General features: G+C 40.7%; 1 protein-coding gene across 2 annotated transcripts in view; it reads left to right on the forward strand.

The window, feature by feature from the left end:
* Positions 1 to 20,140, forward strand: part of LOC135942532 (Krueppel-like factor 6) — a 111,273-nt gene that overhangs the window by 47,967 nt on the left and 43,166 nt on the right. For both annotated transcript variants that reach the window (XM_065488680.1, XM_065488681.1), the window contains one exon: positions 6,772 to 6,991. In XM_065488680.1, coding sequence (XP_065344752.1) covers positions 6,772 to 6,991 — 220 coding nt within the window. The remainder of the gene's footprint in view (positions 1 to 6,771; positions 6,992 to 20,140) is intronic.

Genomic DNA, 20,140 nt, shown 5'->3' on the forward strand with positions numbered 1-20,140 from the left:
CGGCATTGTTTCATAACTTTTTGCGTTAACGCGCGCGTTATCGTCAATTTAAAATCAATTTGCCATTTCTGCATGAATATGTATGCTGAGCGCGGCGTTTTTATCTCATTAAGCGCATCGCGCGCTATTAGTGAAATATTTATCCGCACCGCGCGCGCATATTTTATTGCGCCGCGCGATGATAAATGAGCCGAGAGCAATAATAATAAAGTTATGCCACACACACCACACTCTCGCCCATATGGTGCACGCGTGGGCGACTTCGGCGGCAATATGACTTCATGAGAGCCGCATTATTTTATTATTTTACCGTGTGTGTGTGTGAGTGTGTGTGTGCTCGTCCCAGAGTGTGCATGTGTGTTGCAGGCGCCCCTGTTTTGCGCAATACGTGCGTTCAGCTCGCCTCCGCGTTTCCCCGTCGCAACCTCTCTTTACCTATAGCTTCCAACACCCAAAATAAGCATCGTTTCTCATCTTTAATGCAACTTTTAAGCTAAGGCAACGAATTTTTTGTCTACTAACATTGTTCTTCTGATCTGTTAACCACTACAAAAATATTATTTCACCTTTGCAATCAGGGATTCTGATTCTTAAAATAATAACTTTAAACTAACTCCACCTCCTTCCTGTTGGGGCAAGGAGCTAAATCTGTTGCCAAAAAGTAATATTTTTTGGATAGGCCAGAACACTGATTCACTTGTTAAGTTTTTTTTTTAAATTTCTGATTCATGAAAAGCATTTTTACCTTCATTAGTTTTATATGTATACCTTTCATTCGATGTAAGAGCGAAATCACGCATCGCAGGATGGCTTTGGAGTTAATCTGACGTAACACAAAGAGTAAAATAAAAATAAAACTTTTGTAAAAAAATATTTTGCGTCTTAAAATCCATTCAAAAATGTTTTAAATCATCCTGTATTACTACCGGTCTCTACCTGTGGTCAAAAAAGGAAAAAATTGTGTCAAATTTCCAGATTCCAGACACAAAAAAGAAAAAAAAAATCGCGACGATTTATATTATTCATTTTTCGACAAGGGGAATGAAGTTATGGCCAATAGGGGTTAGGGGTGAGTCCCCCAAAAACCATTCAGATCGCCAGGGGAAGTCAATCCCATTCGAACAGTGTGCACTTTTTGCTTTTCTGACTCTTAGAACCCGAGATTTGGTGCTCACAAAATATGCAAAATGGCAAAATTTGTGTTTATCGAAATTCAAAATGGAATTTATTGAGAACGAAGCCAAAATCCATCTTGCAATTTTCACACAAGTTCAGACGTGCCTTGCGACCAATTTTGAGGGGCGTTTCAGATTTTTAAAGAATAGTGCTGGCTTTCAAAATCCAAAAATTAACCCCCGAATTTTCGAAAAATATCCATGGTGACCTTTGTCGTTTACCGAAGACCTCAAATTTGGTGTTCATTCGATCGGGCTTGACGAGAGTAAATCAACGCATACGATTGGATGCTCTTTCAAGCTAATTTTTAGTCCGAAAACCAATATTTTGAACAAATTCTGATTTTTAATTATTTCTCTCTTCCGGGGGGAGAGAAGGACTTAAAAAAATCCACAGGCTTGGAAATCAGGAAGCACTAACTAGAACATTTTGAGGTGCTCGATATCAAAGCAACTTGTCATTGATGTTGATTGATGAGACCAAGGAGGAGTGACGGAATATATCAGCTGTGTTTATTCAGGAGGTTCTTTGCTCTTAACAAGTGGATTGCAACTACAACTAAACCTCAAAATCCGTGAAATTGTTTAGATATCTATCAGTTACGAGTCTGTTAAAACCAGAAAAAAGGTAAACTCATTAAGCTAGTTCTTTCCAAACCAACATTTGTTTTAACGCCTCAATTGCCGCCTCGAGATGATCGATTGGAAGTCTGAACAAGCGCTTTCGCTATTATTTATTTATCCCTCTAGCTACTACAGAAGTGATGTTACTCTGTTCGGCCGTGCGCAATCTAAAGTAGATCGGAGAGTAATTGTGTTTGCTTAAAGAGTGCCTTTATCGTGGATAATGATGACTTGGAATTATGTTGTAGTTACGCATGGTGGGGCTCATCTTCTACAAAGTAATTGTTTTGCGCAGTCGGTCGATTGCTAAAATGGGAAAATGAGTATAGCCAACGGTTAAAATAGTGAGCCAACACTTTTATTTCGCGATCTATTGTTGGCCGAAATTCTCTTCCCTATTTCCTCTTAATTCAAAAGTTGTGCAATTGGCATTATTGCAGCTGATTGTGAGCTGAAAAGAGAAATTATAAATGGTAAATTTATTTAATTAGTTACGTTTGATCAGGGTTTTTGCTCCTGACAGTTCTATAGTCCGATTGAAATATATTTTTATTGTTTAACCACATGGAACAGCAGCTGAATTGATTTTTACATCAGCTGAGAAATTATTTCAGTAATTAAAAGATGTAAAAAAAATACATAGTTAGCTTTGAATACAATTATTTTGCAGTTTTAATCATGCATTTAGTGTTTTGTATCGTCTAGAGATGTTTACGATAGTGGAAAAATGATTCATCGTAACGAAAAAAATGAAAAATCTTTTTCTAAGCTTTAAGATAAATTTAATACTCTGCCCCAGCGTCTATTGTTTATGCTTTTTGACCCAGCCTGAATACCAAATTACAATCGCGCAGTTCGCCTTCAAGCCCTTGGTACGGCGAAATGAAAAATCGTCTGAAAGAATTGACAATAAGATGTCACGGTGCGATAATAAATGCAAAGCGAGTGGATGTGGTACACACACACTAGAGGCACATTATTTAAAACACGAAATGTGCTCGGCGAGGAGATGATATGTGGAAAGCCACGGGCACACATATCCTGGAGCCGAAGCAGCAGAAATTGTTTGATATTGTTTTAATGTGGTGGCCAGGCGTATCAAATTCATTTGCATTGGCGAGGTGGGCGGAATGCCTATTTGTGCACCCATAAATCATTCGCACACCGCGCCGTCCGCTCTTTTATATATATAATATTACACACATACACAGCATCTCTCTGAAGCAGCAGCACAAAGAGCAGCCAACTCATACACACTGCTCGGTGTGCTCGTCCCTCGAGAGGAAAGATTATCTGGAGGAGCTGTTCTTCTCGGTTGTAAAGTTGCTCTTTCTGTGTCAGCGGCTCATATGTTATGTCAAATTGTAATACACGTGTTTAATTTGCAAGCCCAGCAGCTGATTACCATGATTATTGCTTCTTCACTTGAACGAAAGGCACCTCTGGCACTGTGATTGCAGCACACGTGATCACTGCTCGGTGCAAAATCAAGTTTTTTTGTTGCGAAATTTTTTTAAACATGCAAATTTTCTCTTCGGAGATCAACTTGATGAGTAAATGTTGATAGAGAAATATAAAAGATGCGTTTTGTTGAAATGAAAATTTCTAAAAACATGTCAATTTTATTTTTAACGTTTTCCTAATTTTACAAATTTTTCGTGAATATCAAACCGATGATTTTGGTCCAAATGAAGATAAGAAATATCATTCAAACGTCATGCATGCATCCCATTTAAAAAGTTAGCATCAACTTTCTTTCCTTTCATTTTCAAAGGGTAAACTTTGTGAGTGAAACTATGAACCGGAACCTTTGGCTAACGCTCACAAAAGAGGACAACGAACCTGTGCAAGTGCTAATTGAATTTTTATTGCCCTCCACCCGTTAGCAAGTGTTCGTTTTATTTAATTTAATTTGGCGAATGGCCCATGGTGATTTTGCCTCAACCACTTTTTCTTACGGCCGTATTTTTTTCTCTGGTTTGGACCGTCGGTCAGCGGTTTTAATGAAATTCAATTAATCCGCCGGCCACAAACACATATACAATACTAATTTGACTCCTCGAGCGAGAACACACTCTTTTCACTCGGCGGCCGGTCGGTGTGTGGATTTACTTGCGTCGTATTCATGAATTCATCGTGTTGAGTGTGTGTGTGTGTGTGTGTGTACGCCTTGCATTAATTAACCGACAAAGAGGTCACCAGCTCTCTCGGGGAACCAATTGAAATATTGTGACTATTCTGTGAATAGTTTAATTGCATTCCTTTCCGAACGACACGCACGACGCGATTATAGAAATTGCTACATTATTGTCACAACAACGCGCGTCTAGTTTATTGTTGCGCGCGATTGCACTTAGCACTCGTCCCACGCCCAGCCTGCACACCTTCGTCAAAATCAATGCCATTTTTATGGCCAATCGGCGGATGAAGTACTTTTATTATATTAACCGTTCTTTTATTGTCTGCTGCCTGACTGACTAACTAAGACTAAATTGCAGAACTAGGTTATTTATTGAGCTAAACTTATAATATGAACCCATAAATTCTCTCTCCTCCGCCTCAAGGTCGGCATTGCTCTTTAGCTAATCAAAGCCGAATTACCGCTCGTAAAATCCTAATTGTTTGGATTTCAAATATTACGTTTGGTCTTGGAAATGAATTGCGGAATGCATCAAATTAACGACCTCTCTTCTGAAAGACCTCTAACAAGCTATTTATTTATAGAATAATTGCGGCAGGCAGGGTCTGCAAAATTCATTTGTTCAACCTGAAAATCCATTATGTGAAATTTTATGTGCATAACTCATAATTTAAGTGCGAACAGAAAAGTGAGTTTCTCTTAATTAAATACAAGTTTCCTTACAAGTAAGCGTACAGCATGTACGAGTGGCAATATATCTCGGGTCGTAATGTTATGACAAGTCGGCAGCCGCTTTTCTATTCAAAATTTATGCAGAATGCAAACGATAATGGTCTGGAAAAATTGTGCGCAGTCCGAACCGCACGGCGTTCAAGGTTAATTTCACCGGCGTAAAATTTAATACGCTTTTAATGGCCGTTTAAGAGAGGTGGAAATGTGAGACGATATGGGTGTTTGAATGAATTCAAAAACACCCAACTCGCTCTGCAGCAGCTCCTTTTATACGGCAACATTAACGGCACCATTCAATTTCCTCGAATTACACTTTACGAAGCTGAAGGGAGAAATAATGTCGATCCAATCAATTGAATATGTGTGTGTGTGTGTGTGTACATGAGAGTGCGTGTGTTCAATGAGAGTTCCGAAGGATCAGATACAGGTGCCGAGAAATATGATAATGAGGCTCAGAGCCGATTTTCGGTCCGCCCAACATCAGGCGACAAGTGCCGGACAAGCTGCAAAAATAAATTTCTGCGAATGAGCGTGCTGAAAGAAAGATCAACAGCTGCGATTGCCGGCGAGAGAACGAAATTGGCACACACCACGATTCGTGCGATGCTAAATTCTGTTTATTGAAAGAAGGAGGGAAAAAATACAAATCGAGCCGCGGCGCACACATGTTCAATGATAACGATGTTTTTCTTCAAAGGGCACACTCACGATGTCAGAGTGTTGAGTTATTATTATAAAATGATCCTTGGCGGCCGCTTTTAAAAATAAATATACGTATCCGAAGCAAGTGAAAGGTGATTTTCGCGCATTGTCTCGACGGCATGTGTGTAAATAAAACAATAACACGTACGTACTCGCGCGGCACGTCACTTCTTTTATTGTGCAAATTTATTTTTCACATTCGCATTACCGAGCCACGTGCAAAAGTGAGTTGTCTCATTATTTGGCTACACGCGTTTATTTATTGTTTTCCGAGGGCCGCACGGCGATTATTCATTTCAATTCCACGCCTATCAATTGTTCCTCGCGCACTCTCCACTCTAATTGATCTTGATTTTTGCTCTGATCTCCGTCTGCCGACGCGTTAAATTGCAAAACTCGTTTAAATTCTTTCATCGCTTGATTTATTTGTTACAGAGCACCCAACCACTTAATTTCGCACATTTCGAATTAATTTTTCTATCCTTTCTCCGCCCACAAATGTTTAGAAACACAAGCCAACCAAAATAATTTGGATATATTTTTATGACTCTTTCCAACGCATAACCGGCAGGGAAGAAGATTTGGTGTTAATCGAGCCAAAAGAAATTGTAGCTTCCAGGGATAATAGGAGTGTTGCGCGCTGCTGCGATGTTAGAACAAAACGTGTATTCGTATAATGTTCTTTTAACGTCGTTTGAACATTTATATTGTGGCGGAGGAGAAGCACGAGTAGGGTCATAGCCCTTGATGCACTCGGATAAAAACTCTTTCTCCTGTGGGAAAGTGGCGGGTGTGGTGCGTGGCGGCGAATAAACAGTAGGTTCACAGGGAAGGAAATAAATAAGCGCGCTCACTCGAGGTAAATGCTCATGAATTAAAGACTTTTTGCAGCATCCCATAAAACTGTCCGAATTTGAGATATTACTGGTCGTAAAAATAATCAGCGGAGCCAGATTTTCCGAGTATGACACATAAATTTCGTGGCTCTGGAAACACATCGCCTTAAATTGTACAATGAATAGAAGAATCATAGATGACCATTTTTCACTACTTCACAATTTATGTCTACTGTATATCCAACCAAAAACGTACATTTTAAGCTAGAAAATAATGTGAGTCAGTTTTAAGGAGGATGAATTCTGAAAAAAAAACAAAAATCTGATTGGCGAGCACTGTCTCCCTGCGAAATATTAATTTTATTTCACAATAACGAGTTTCCCTAGAAGGTTGCATCCATATCAAAACCAGTCATAAAAATATGGTCACGCGAGCATTGTTTAACTTTTTTTTCATTGGCAACGATCTCTTTTGATTATTGCTAGGGTTGGGATTTTAAGACAACCCTAATTATAGCACTTTGAACTGTCTTATATATTTCGTGCCTTTTCTTTATTTCAGGCGGAATGTCCTCCAAGTCAAAAGGACCAAGTAGAGCCAGTGGACTTGAGCGTCAACAAAAGTCCAGTGAGGCGGCGCGAACAGGTGGTGCTGAAGGTGCCGACGTACAACCCCGTCCCGAGCGTGGCGGCAGCCCAGTCCAGTCCACCGGTTTTAAACCCGATTGGCCTGCCTGGTCAGCTCGACCTCAGGTCGCTGGCAACCCTCAAGAAAGAACAAGGTAGGACCAAGTTAAAACTTTTATTTCGACTGATTGCGATAATTTTCCACGCGTCACGAATTTTACCAAGCTCTAAAACAAGTAACTGAAGAGATTTTAATTAAAATAAGTAAATAAATCATCCCAAAGTTAATAAAATGAAATGTTTTGTTAGTGAAAAAAGCTTGAAGTCTAGTTCTAGTTTTTTTTCCAAGCTTATTATTAAAAGTCGGTCACACGCAAAATCTTGTACAAACAACAATTTTCTCTGCAAAAATTAATTAGCCTAGATAAGAATTGCACACAAACAGAGGCTATCTGCTAATTTCCATCGCACTGTGTGCCGAGATTTTTGCCGGCATCACAACTAGTACGGAGAATTGTGGGTGGGAACGGCGGGGCTGGGAGCGAGCGCGAAGTGTGTGACGTCGAGCTGAAGATTCTTGACACGAGTTGGCCTATCGCACTCTTTGTTGGTGGCTCTCAGGGTCAATGCATGCCGTGAGAATGATTTTAATTATGCCAATTAGCTTTTATCTCGCCATGCGATGCTCATGCCGTTGCTGAGATGCAAAATTATTCATCCGACCTCTCCTCCCCGCGTGCTCTTTCGTTTAGCACTCGTTTTTCCTGCGTTTCCAATCCACATTTTCCCCATTATTGGCTCGTTTTATTGCACGCATGCACGTTCGATTAGCGGACCTAATTAAAATTCACCGGATTCCTACTTTTTCGCCGGGCGTATAAATCAAGCAGGCCTCAAACTTTTCAATTGTGCCCGTCGATCGGCCTTATGTGTGTATGCTCATTTCACATTCCGCACATGCGGTGAATTTTCCTGCCGCTGCTCCATCATTTACTTAGTTCCGAATCATTAGAGAGGTAAATTGCTCGCCAGCCGGCAAAGGATATTATTTTCATTTTAAGTGACCGAGGATACGCACAGCGTCTTTTTCTATCAATTAAATTACGCTGCTTATGATTTCATTACCGTAAAATTGCTGCGTCTGCTAGTCGAGACGAGCTTTAATTGGCAACGTGACTTTCCAATAAATTGTGTATGTGAGCACGCGATGAATGACAGCGAGACAGCCTCATTCGATTCCCTCGATCTGTACCCAATCGCGGTCGACTTTGAAGGAAATGCACATGGTGAATATTTAGTTAATGTGAAAAGTGATGTTTTAATGAAATTGAAAATGTATCGAAGAATTAGGAAGCCAAAAATCTGGTAAAAATCGGAACGGTAATACAATTTAGATTTAAATCCGAGCATTTTTTTCAAGAAATGATCGAATTTCATCTTTTATCAAACACTATCAAATTGTAGCGAAAAACATCATATTTTTCCGATTAATAAGTGCGTTTTCCTTGTTTAAACATGCATATTTTTATCATAATGTCGATGAGTGTGAGTTGTTTGTCTTAGACGAAAAAAGAAGCGAAATTGCAGATGCTATCTCGGCGTTGATAATTGAAAAATCACCACTGGATGACTCTTGACACGGCGCATCTCCGTTCGCCATACTCACTCAGGCTGGATGCCAATTATACAGGTTCATCCTGAAGTGCGATGATCCCCGGCTGATAAAATAATTAGGTGGTGCGGGCGCACGGCGGGGAAAAGAAGAAGTTCAACAATGGCTATGGGAATATATTTGAGCGTGTAATTAAACGCTTCTCCTTTCCTCTTGCGGACGTTAAACTCCTGCTCGGCGCAATACATAATGCGATTCGGCGCTGGCTCTGCGCGATTTTACGCTTTTTTATTCGGCTGCTTTGCGTGCAGCGCGGCAATTTTCGAATTGTATCAAAAGCGGCCCGGCACGTAATAACAATGATTAATATTCATCAGTGCCGCGAAAGCAGCTCTAAAGACCAGTTTTACATAAACACAATTGCGCGCCGATCATAATCAGATCGGCAGCCGCTGAAAGTGATCGCGCCGGGCACAGCGAAATAATTTATGGGCCTTCGATTTACGGAACCAATTGCGCGCACTATACTTTTTCCGTCAGATATCTGGCAAATTTGTGGCCACAAGCAGAATCGAATTGAAATTTTGCACGTGAACCTTGCAGATAAAACGGCAGCCCCGGGCTGCGTGCCGACTTTGTCTTCGCAATTTATGACTTCTTTTTGCCGAAATTCGGCTGACTTCCGTTTCGATCCAAACGCGTAAATCATGGCCGGGGTCGCGTGAATACGCCCAATTAGCATGCGTGCCTTTAATGATAAATTAACTGCGTGCGTTTTTACGACCGTGGCCAGGCAGGCTTCTGTGCGTTGAAATCAGAATAGGCATTAATCCGTGTCGCAAATAAAAACGAGCCGATTTGGTCGTAAATTTCCTCGCCTCGGCAGCAAAGGCGGAGATTCGTGTGTTCTATATAAGCACGAGACCCAGCCTTGGACACTTTTTGCAGCTAAAGCCGCTTATGGAACTTATCGTGTTGGACAAATTATTTCTAACTGCTGACGACTAAATTTAAAGGACACGCCGCTGCTTTTTTGAGTGGTGATAGTGCTGACCAACACTCTTAAAGCACCGCGTCAGCGAAATGGATTGGGTGGTGGAATGTAGTCAGTCGGTTGCATCCATCCAGCTCTCTTATAGTTTTATTACTGAAATATATATATAAAAAAAAATGACAAATCATAATTGGAACGAAGTACCTTTGGCAAAAATATTGTTATCCCCATAGCATAATGATAATTCAATTCGTTGAGAGTTTATAATATGTGTTTATGACGCTGCGTTGGTTAAAGAAAAAAATACAAACAGCAATTTGATTTATCTGTGTTTGAATAAGCAAATTTTTATTATTTATCTCACAAATCCAATATTAACGGGTGGAATACATTTTAAATTTAACACAGTAACAAACAGAATATAATTTTTAACGTTTGGAAGGCTAATAAAACCTTATTGTAGTGCATTACAATAGAAATAATCATTTAATTATAATCCAAACAATTAGTAATTGAGAAATTTTCATGGACCTCTCATTTAAAAATGTAAAATATATCATTTTTAAATTACAAAGTTTTGTCTAATTTTGCAACTATGTTATGTTTAAATTGAAAATTTTCTCATGCTGGAGTTCCACTCGAGCAAAAATCATGAGAAGTGTTATTGGTTAAGCAAATTAAAATCTGTAACTCGGTGAAAGCCATCAGCGTGAGCGAGATGGATTTTTTGTCAGGCCGACCGCGGTGCTGGCTGGACGGACGCTCCTTAAAGTCGTCCTTGTGTCTGGAAGCCGTTAGAGTGCTTTATGCCCACATCCATGCTGGGTAGCATCTTCTGCGTAAATTAAATCCGCTAAAGGTCGCGACTCGTGGCGGCGCAGGTGCGTGTGTTTTATTGCAGCCGCCGCCGCTGCCAGCTTTTCTTTTTTTTTACTCTCTCAGGTTGCTTTTGCAAGAGGAGGAGTAGGCTGTGGTCTTCTTCCCTGCTCACGGAATATACTTGAGAATGATTTGTGAGCTATTTCTCAATCTAAATTTTATTTGCATAATTTTAAATTCGTGTGAAATAACTTGATTGCATTATTATCATTTTACGACAATCCAATTTTACTAAAAAGCAGAATCTGAAGGAGTTGATTGATCATTAATAATTTAATCACGACCAATTGATTGGTTTTATCAGCATGGCTCAAATGTTGAAATATTGCAACACATCATATTTTATAATCAGGAATATTGATTCACAGCTCTGGTGGCTTTGAATGGGTTTTCTTGAATTCCCCAGATGAAACTGTAAAAATGGCAATCACACACAGCACGAGGAAACAGGTTTTGAATTTCATCCGATGATTATTAGCAATAAAAACAGCTTCACAGAAAAATTCGCTAATTCACGTAAAAAATTGAATTACTCTGACCAAATTGCCGGCGGAGGTAATTGCGACACAACTCGCCTCTCGGGTGATTGCGCAATTGCGGAATGAAATGATAATTGTTGTTTTTGCCAGCGCTGACAAATAATTATTTCGGTCTCGTTGGGTGCCGCGTCCGCCGCTTCCGCGAAAAATTGTTCTCTCGACGGGGCGATTATGTTACTGTTGTTCGCGGGATGCGGACGAAAAACTGGCACAATCAAGGGCAAGGTGAGGCGCATTAGCGTTTCGGAGCCTGGCGTGATTTTGCTCCGACATAAATTATTCGGCTTACATACACTTACTCGCGAGTAATTAATGTGAACGCGCGGTGCCATACACGAGAGCTTGTTCGCCCCGCGCGGCAACCAACGTGTGTGCTAATTAATTATATCCACGCACGTTTTGGCAAATTGTTTTGCAACACCGTGCTCTCTGTAAGTACCTGATTGATTTCGAGAGAGGTTGCACGAGCGAAAGTCGACTCAGTGCCAAGTAATTGTTTTTGGCACTCGGACGATCACACGAAATTGATAAATCATATCATACTCTCAGCGAGTTGAGAATAATATCATACACTTGACTAGTTGCGCTTTGGCAGCAAAATTGCCGGCCGACCGACTGCAATTTTGATTACATAACCCTCCCTGCAAATGCATTCAGCACAACTCAAAGCTGTAATTATATGAAAGTGAGTAATTGCACCGCTTGATTATTATTCAGTATATATATAAACATTAAAAAAGTGAATGACGAAACCTTCGCTCGTAATGCAAGGAGGTAAGAAAATGATCTTATTTCCAGATCAATTTCGCGGACTGAAAAAACTTGCAAATCTACTATCACAATAAAATTTTTTAATCGGCGTGTTTCCCGCTTCACATGGCTCGCCTTGAATCGTAAAGATGAAGTACAATCGTGACGAATCTAGAGATGACTCATTAGCAGCGATGAGAAAAATGCGTCCTCACACGAGAACATCTCAGCAAGGAAAAAAGTAAGTCAAATAGAGAGAGTCTTGAACAATACAATGTCAACTGAACTTTTTTCTTTGATTTACGAAACAATTTCTCAAGTCTGACCAAATTTCTCTTAAAACTATGCAAATCTAAAAAGAACAATTCATGAAATACCTTTTTCCTCCAAATCCCGTACATAAAAACTCATAATTAACAATATTTGTTTTAAAAATACAGATTTATGCTCAATAAAATATAAAAATACGCAGCTTTTAAACTTTACTAAATGTCTGATTTAGCATAAAAGTAGATTTAGACCATAATTTTGCTCTTTTCTATAGCAACTATAGCTGTAAATTTTTATAATAAGAAATTCTTAACAATAGGTTAAGATAATAACATTTTTCCAGTATAATTATTGCTTTAATAATGATAGCTGAATTATAGCGTCATAAAAAATTATCCCCAGAGCCACTTTTTTAATTACACTACAGTTTGAACTAAAATTAAACTGGAAGAACATACAAAAAGTCTTAGATTTGGGGTTACACGATTTAATTTAGATTGTGCAAATAATGGTAGTTTAAAAGAAATTCATTTCAACTTGAAAAAAGTCATATTTCTATTTTTATTCTCGATGCAAATTTCGTGCTGTACGAGGAAAACATTTTTTTATTCGGACGCGCTCAGCTGTTAGGATTCCCGAGGCGAGCACCGCTTTGCTCCAATTTCCCGACGCTGGCGCCGTTTGTTGCTCCGATTTCCGAGCTGGCGACGCTCTTTCTCTCACTCGCACGGGCGAGATGAGGTGGAATACTCTCACGGCAGGGGGTGCGCGATGAGCAACCTATAAATTTTCTCATTTCTCGCTCTCGCTGCTTATTTTATCTGGATGACTGTGCTGTACCGGGCAAAAAAACGCGAAGCACCGGCTGGTTTCTCCTTAAATCAATGCACACACACTCACACTCACTCACAAGGATGCGAGGAGGATGTAGAAGAGTTGATGGCCACGCCTTGTCGAACCCCTCCCTCCCCGAGAGGTCACCCGGGCCGACCTTTGCGACCTCGAGAACTCGTTTTCCCAGAGAATCTGCCTACACTGTGGTCACCACGGTATTCACCATGACGTCACGCGCCGGCTCCACACGCGGACTGTACCTGTACCTTCGGCGCTGCTTTTAATTGCCGCGCCGCCGGGTCAGGGGTCGCTTTTTTCGCTCGTGAATTTAATTCCGAGTGGCGTGCATCGCGGAAATTGCAGGGCAGTGCACCAATAAGTGCATTCTTGGCCCACGGAATGCGGCCGTCGTGAACACTTTGCGCCGCGCGCACTCTTTGTTTTCGCGCTTGATGCACTCGAGCCAGTGTGTGTGTGTGAGAAGACCATTTTCGCGCGCGCATGCATGAATCATAAAGAGCAGGAGAAGAATGGGCAGACGGGCCCTATTCTGATTTCAGGAATGTGAAATTGATTTGTGCTCTCACGCGGGAGCACAAAATTGTGTTCGTGTTTCGTGCTTTCTGGGAACGATGAGAGTGCGCGCGCTCGCCTTTCTTCTCGGAATTGAGGGCGTGTATATCTTCTCTCGCACTGATTGAGATGCGTTCACAATTGGTGTGTACCATCTGCCTCTGGGGAAGAAATTTCAAGAATGCCGGGTTTAACGAAGATTGATTGCGCGCACCGGTCAATCACCACCCAGAAACGATAATTACAAATACGAAATATAAAGAATTTCTTTGATATAAAATGACACCAAAGATGGTTCTTTACAGTTTACTTTATCATTGATGACTGAGCTATTTTTTATCTTATAATTTGTTCGTTCTGTTTTCTTTCTGACATCTTTCAGTAAGAAGTAAGCCACGACTGCATTTATCTTGACTTCTCAGCAAGCTGGAGTTTTTGGTTTCGTGGCTTTTGTCGTAAAATTGAAGAATTCCGGAGAAAAATTGGGCAGTTTAGCACTATCAAACTTCACTTTTATAATTTTGTAGCCTCGCCAGCCACCGGCAAAAATGCGAAACTTATATACATTTCAACCAAAGGAAGATTAAAATATTCTAAGTTGTAATTCACATTAATTAGAGCCTAATCTGAAATAGTAACTGTAAACTATGAAGTATTCATACATATTTAAGTTTAATTTAAACAAAATTATATCATAAAAATATTTTTATTGAAATTAGTTATACAGTTAATTCACTGTTTGCTGAATAGATGGCGCCAGTGGTTGCTTGAGGTTTTAGTGCACTTAATCCGTTGCAATTTGAGACTTAATCCTGCTACTGTGCTCTCTGCTCTTTGTTCTGATGAGCTAAAAACAAAAATCAGTCCAGCCAATCGCCGTATAAACATCGGGAAAGATTTTTTATTTTTTCACGTTTCTACGGCTGATCCAATTTCGTTCTCCAGATCATAAAATGAGATCATTTTCAGGGTTGAATGCACGGCAGTATGATTGATTCCTAAATCGCAGCAGAAGTGCCGTAAAATCAGAAATATACGGTGGCGCCATCTGTTGGTGGCTTCTGCAAATGGTTAATTACAAAATGTTTATAAAATCACAAATAATTTGTTTTCAAATGGAAAAACAAAGATTTTAGTATTTACATTTGTTTCCTTTTAAAATTAAATTAATTATTTCATTAAATTTAGCCCTTTTTTCACTGCCCTGGAACGTATTCGCTCACTTCTCGCCGACTGGAGCATTAAAACATTAAAGCAAACTGTTTTATAATGTGATGGCGCGTTTGCGAGTGTGAGAGAGAAAGATGCTGAGCGAGCGTTAGGTGTAATTTTCCTCTCGGTCGCGCTGCTCTCTTCAGAGAAACTTAAAACCAGTAATCAATTAGCGTAATCAAACATAAATTACGTGGAACGACACCTCTCTTTAAATGCACACACTCACGTAAAATGTGAAACTTCATTTCAGTTATAAAGCAGTCGGCGTAAATATAATGTCGCACCGAGCGAGAGACGCACCTTTCCCAACCCGACGACGACGACGATCATCTCGCACCGCGTGCTGAGAGCGTTACACGCAACACACTCGAACTGGTTGGCCATTTTTCTGCTGAAAACGCGATCACACGCTGCTGATAGACGACGACTGCTGCTGCTGCTGCTGCCGCACTGCAGTTGCATGCAACTCTCTATCGCGGTGCACAATGTTGCTGGCAGGTGCCGAGTTTCAATTAAATTTATTGCACCACGCCGCATCTGCATCGCGGCCACTTATCACGTCTGCCGCCTGAAATATGAACAAATTGTCCTGCCACGTCGCTACGGCGTTCCCACGTTGCGTGTGACGGCCAAATCGCCGCAAAATGTGTGATTTTGTTTGCGCTGGCAAAACTGGTAATTTGCATCCTGATGCTGAGAAGAACCTAATCAATTACCTCTGCCTGATAAGGATTTTTTTTCCAGGCTGTCGTCATTATGTTGAGTGCTTTGAACTAAACCTTAAACGAGATTCCAGGAATATAAGTGCTCAAAGACAGAAATTAATTTTCTAGCTCTGCGTGATCTTCATTTTTTTTTTTTTTGCAGAAATGTTACAATAAAAAGAGATGTTTCTGTAAAAATCCTCATGAATGAGTTGTTGAAATAACCATTTACAGCAAAAAAGGACAAACTGCTTCCCGTTGCTAAATATTTTTCCATCAACTGCTCGTGACAGCAGGATGGAAATTAACCTGTATAATTAGTTTGAATGCGAGAAGAGCTCGCGGCTCCGTTTGGTCCATCTCAGCCGGTTCTCTTTTAAACTTTCCGGTAATTGATAAAAACGCGTCGACGGCGAATAATTTGCAGCTCGTTTGTAAGCCGGACACTTTCGTGCATGCAGCTTATCTACCTTTTAAAATGCGTGCAATTAATTTTCAGCATTCCGAAGCGTGTTGCCCATTGCATAAACGCGCGAGTGTGTAAATACACCGAGATTATTTTCAGTCGCACGTGATAAAATGCGCCGCTTGTCAATTATTCCATTACGAAATAATTAATTTCGCCCATAAATCTAGAGCAGGTTTTATATTTATGTTTGCACTGATTTGAATTTCCAGCAACGCTCTCTCATTATTGTTATTACTTTAATCCAGCTTTTATGCCGCAAAGTGCAGGAATTATTGCTTGTTATTAGTGTATTATTTCCTCGAGAGCTAAAGTGAATTCAGTCACGACTTTATTTGTCATATCTCAAACACACACACATACGGACAATCCAGTTTCTCGCTAATTTATTAATATTCCCACTCCTCGCTCGGTGCCTATCAATAAAATTATAAAATATATTACACCGTGGCGATTGTGTTCCCGCTCGTCGTGTGTGTACTTAACTTAATTTTCAATTTATGCCCGTCTCGCATAAAGCCGGATTAAAAACATCTCACACACAATCTGCTTTTTATTGCACACACTACTTAACGCTGTTTATTGCCCGCGCAGACAGATGCAATTTCACGCACTCGCCTCGAGAAAGAGCGAGAGAGAGATCCGTCTTCTTTCGTCAGCGAAGGTCCAGCAGGCTGCCTTTGCATCTGATTATTAATTGGCCTGCAATTATGAAGATCGCTCGCCCCGATATTTCGTTGCAGCCGACTCATTTGCTCAATGGTCAATCCGTGCGTCCGAAAAAGGTGATTCATTATCGAAACGTACTCCTCAGAGATTGAGATGTTATTTGCTCCGTCGCCTTGTGACACGTGATGGATGTAATTTGCACGCGATCGACTCACTCAGGAATAATTTTCCCGGAACATATAAGGAGCTATATATAAGTGTAGCTCGACTCTTAACACAGCAAATAACAGCTATGAATTTTTTCATATCGTGACCAAAAAGCCAATGCTGTATTTACGTGAAATCTCATGTCAATTATCATTTTACAAAGGGTCATTTAACATTTTTTACTAACAAGGGGAACGTATACGTAATTAATCCGAAAAATATATGGTGTTTTTTCGCTACAATTCGATAGTTTTTGATGAAAGATGGCCGTTTCCTAAACGAGTTGCTCCACGCAGATAAAGTCAAAATTAAAAAAAATTAAAAGTCGTAAAATTTTAATTAAAGGTTGGACTAGTCTTATTTGGAATCTATTCAGTGTGACAAATCGTATATAATCAATACGATTTTTATACTTTTTGAAAAGTTGATGATTTTTCTAAAATTTCTAATAAGAAAGTGCTCTGGGAAAATCGAATGCAGAAATGTACAGGCTTTTTTTAATTTTTTCCTAGTTAGTCGTCATGAAATCAAGCTAATTTGGCCATTTCATTTTGTTTTTTGCATCCTGGTAAGTTTGAATCGACTTTGCAAACGGCTTTTCCAGATAATTGGGCAGAGGAAAATAGGTTTTCAGTGTATGGAAAAAAATCCACATTTTATCAGCTCTCTGAATTCGAAAAGAATTTCAATCTAGCACTCATAACACTTGGATTTTAATGCGAAATATTAGCCCTTACGTAATTCATCATCATTTTTTTTAAAAAAAAAAACATTGTTTCCATTTCTTCGGTCTACTCAAATGCTGAAAGAAACGAGTGGGTCAAGGCGTAGTTGGATGAAGAAAATACTGACAAATCGCGCGTAATTGAAGCGTTTGAAATGGGCACATCTCTCCTTAAAAGGGCAAATAAATGGTGATGGAGGCTTTTTGCTACGCGAGCTTAATTGTTGAGCGTGTATATACGAGTATTGACAAACTTTGCCCTTTTACAGAGGTTTCACTCGAAAAGTACAAACGCACGCGCGCGCGTGTGCTGCTTTTCGCGTCTATGACCCGTTTCGCCTTAAGAGGCGTTTCAATAAATCATTTCGCACAAACGCTAATTGTCAAAGAACCAGCCCGTTGGCTCGCATTGTTAAGGCACTCTCAGGAGTGTCAAAGCAATGTGTGGTATTTGAGCAGTTCGGAGATCTAATACTGGCTACCCAATGTCAGAGATGGCAAAAAGTGGTTAGTTTAGTGACTCGAATTGCTCAAATTGCTCGACGGGCTGGGAGGCGCACCGGCGCCGACTCGCTACTTGCTGGTTTGCACCTTTCCAGCATGCGTGATTTGGCTTCACGGGACAAATGTCTAGCGTTTCAATGCAGTCCTCGGTGCAGAGGCAAGTGGCCCTTCGGTTGGCTGGGTCCCTGTGCGGCCTGGTGCGCCCATGTTATCCGTTCGCGGTGTTATTGGGACCCGGGTTTCAGCATTCGTGCTAGTGCAGTGCGCGCCCTTCCCGGTCCTCGGACGGACAAGGATAAAAAGAGCAAAAAAAAAAAAAAAAGTCGATGACGTAAAGCACTCGTTTTAATCGCGACGGCTCCAATTAGAGTTAAGTGAGTGAGTTTGCCCAGGAGTCGCTGGCGCGCAGATTTGGCGGAGAGATTTGGCTCCATTGTGCGCTCGAGATGGCAAATTGCGTTTTGCCGAAGAAAACGGGCGGCAGTGATCGGCGTGCCGATTGCGAAAAGCGGCAGCCAACACAAAAGGTTCGATGCTGATATTGTTTTCTCAACGGCAGCCTGAGATTTGGCTATTTTCGCCCAAGGCCGCGCACCGGCCGGCCGGCTCTCGACGGACGGACGGACATATGCAAATTCGATAGCCGACGAGCGCGGCAGCGGCAGCAGCATAATTCACCAAAGCAGTAGTAATTGCCCATTATGGCACTTCTCGGCTCGACGGATGGAAAGGTGCTACTTTTGAAATTAACTAACTGGCCAGCCACCCCGAGGGCTGAGCCAATTTAATTATTTGCCCTTCACCGCACGCGAGTGCAGCTTATCAGCAGCAGCCGGACCAATTATCATATTCAAAATAGTTTTCCCAATCTGTTTATTTGTCCGCGCGCGCATTAGCTTGATTTATGGCGGCCTTTTGAAAAGTGGGGCCACGGCGTAGGCGCGCAACAAATCAATCACTCGCCCCGGTACACTATTACACTGTGCATATGCACACACAACGGCGCTGATAGCATCTTAATTGCCGTGCGGCTATTTATTGGAAAGGCTGTTCTGTCAATAATAATATCGCGCGTTTCGCATGTGGGGCAGCGAGCGTGTTTCCGATACACTACACGGAATATATGGGAGTGAGCGTGTCTGTCTGTGTGTGTCGCGGGCGCCCGGCCAAACAGGTGCGTTCCGCGCCTGACGCAGGGGATGTGAAAGATAGTCGATTTGCCTCTTTTGATACAGGCCCCAGCTTTTAAACTTTCTGCAAGAGATTAAATTATGGACAGTCGATTTATTTAACCCAATTTTGATGGTTTAATTCAACTGATAAAGTTTCTTTTAAGATATAAGAACACAAAAAATTACAAGAGCTCCACGTAAATTTTTTTTAAATTTTAGTTCCTTATTTTCCAAATAATTTTAAGCTTTACTTGGAAATCTATTTAAAAATCATAGGAAATAGGTTAAAATTTCCCAGGGAATTGTCTTTTAAATTTTTAACAAAACCAGGTCAAAAGTTCGCTAATCATGTCTCCTTGTTGTAAAAAAATCATGATTTATGTTCACTCATAATTCGCACACTGTTGGATAGATCGGAGTCGAGCGAAAAAATCCCTGACAAACCTTTCAAGTTCTCAAGAAATGCGACAAAATATTAAATTAAACTGTTCCTTATTGGTCTTGTTTTTATTATTGCACATTGTTGAGCTAAACTGTTGCTAAATTTCACAAAAAAGTGACTTAATAAACTACTTGGTAAGTCAAAAATGCTACATTTTCTTAATTGTTAGCATTCATAGCTCTACTTTAATTAATATTCATCTAGATGCATAAAATACAAAAACAAATAAGTCAAATACGGCGTGTAATTGATTCCAAGATGGAGAGATTCAATTTGAGAGGCTGGGTCACTACGTTTCACATCCCTAGGCGACGCGTAATCCTTTCAGCTTGATTTCAAGTCTAGCCCCTCGCCTCTCTCGCGGCGCGCATTGTTTATGAAGTTATGCAAATCGGCCGTGCGCGGCGGAAAAAAGGCACACAAGCTGCTGCGGCGTGCTGCCTGATGGAGCGAGAAGACAGCTAGAGAGCTTTTTACATTCGTGTCAGCTGCTGGAACATGCAGATTAAGTGCCAATAAAACCTTCACGAGAAATCTATTACTTTGTTTGATCGCCTAGAAACAAATTTGAATGTCAGTAGCTGCATATCGCCGATTCGGATCTGCACGCCGGCGATCTTGTGAAATTTACTTACCGTCAGACGTTTGCGAATAATTTTATTTTCAAATTTGTTCAGGGAAGAGATCTGGTTGAGCCCCTTGAATGTGGTCTGTGAAATGAAATCTTTATTTCACATCGTGAACTGCGGA

The sequence above is a fragment of the Cloeon dipterum genome, chromosome 4 (assembly GCF_949628265.1).
Source record: "Cloeon dipterum chromosome 4, ieCloDipt1.1, whole genome shotgun sequence".
NCBI lineage: Eukaryota > Metazoa > Arthropoda > Insecta > Ephemeroptera > Baetidae > Cloeon > Cloeon dipterum.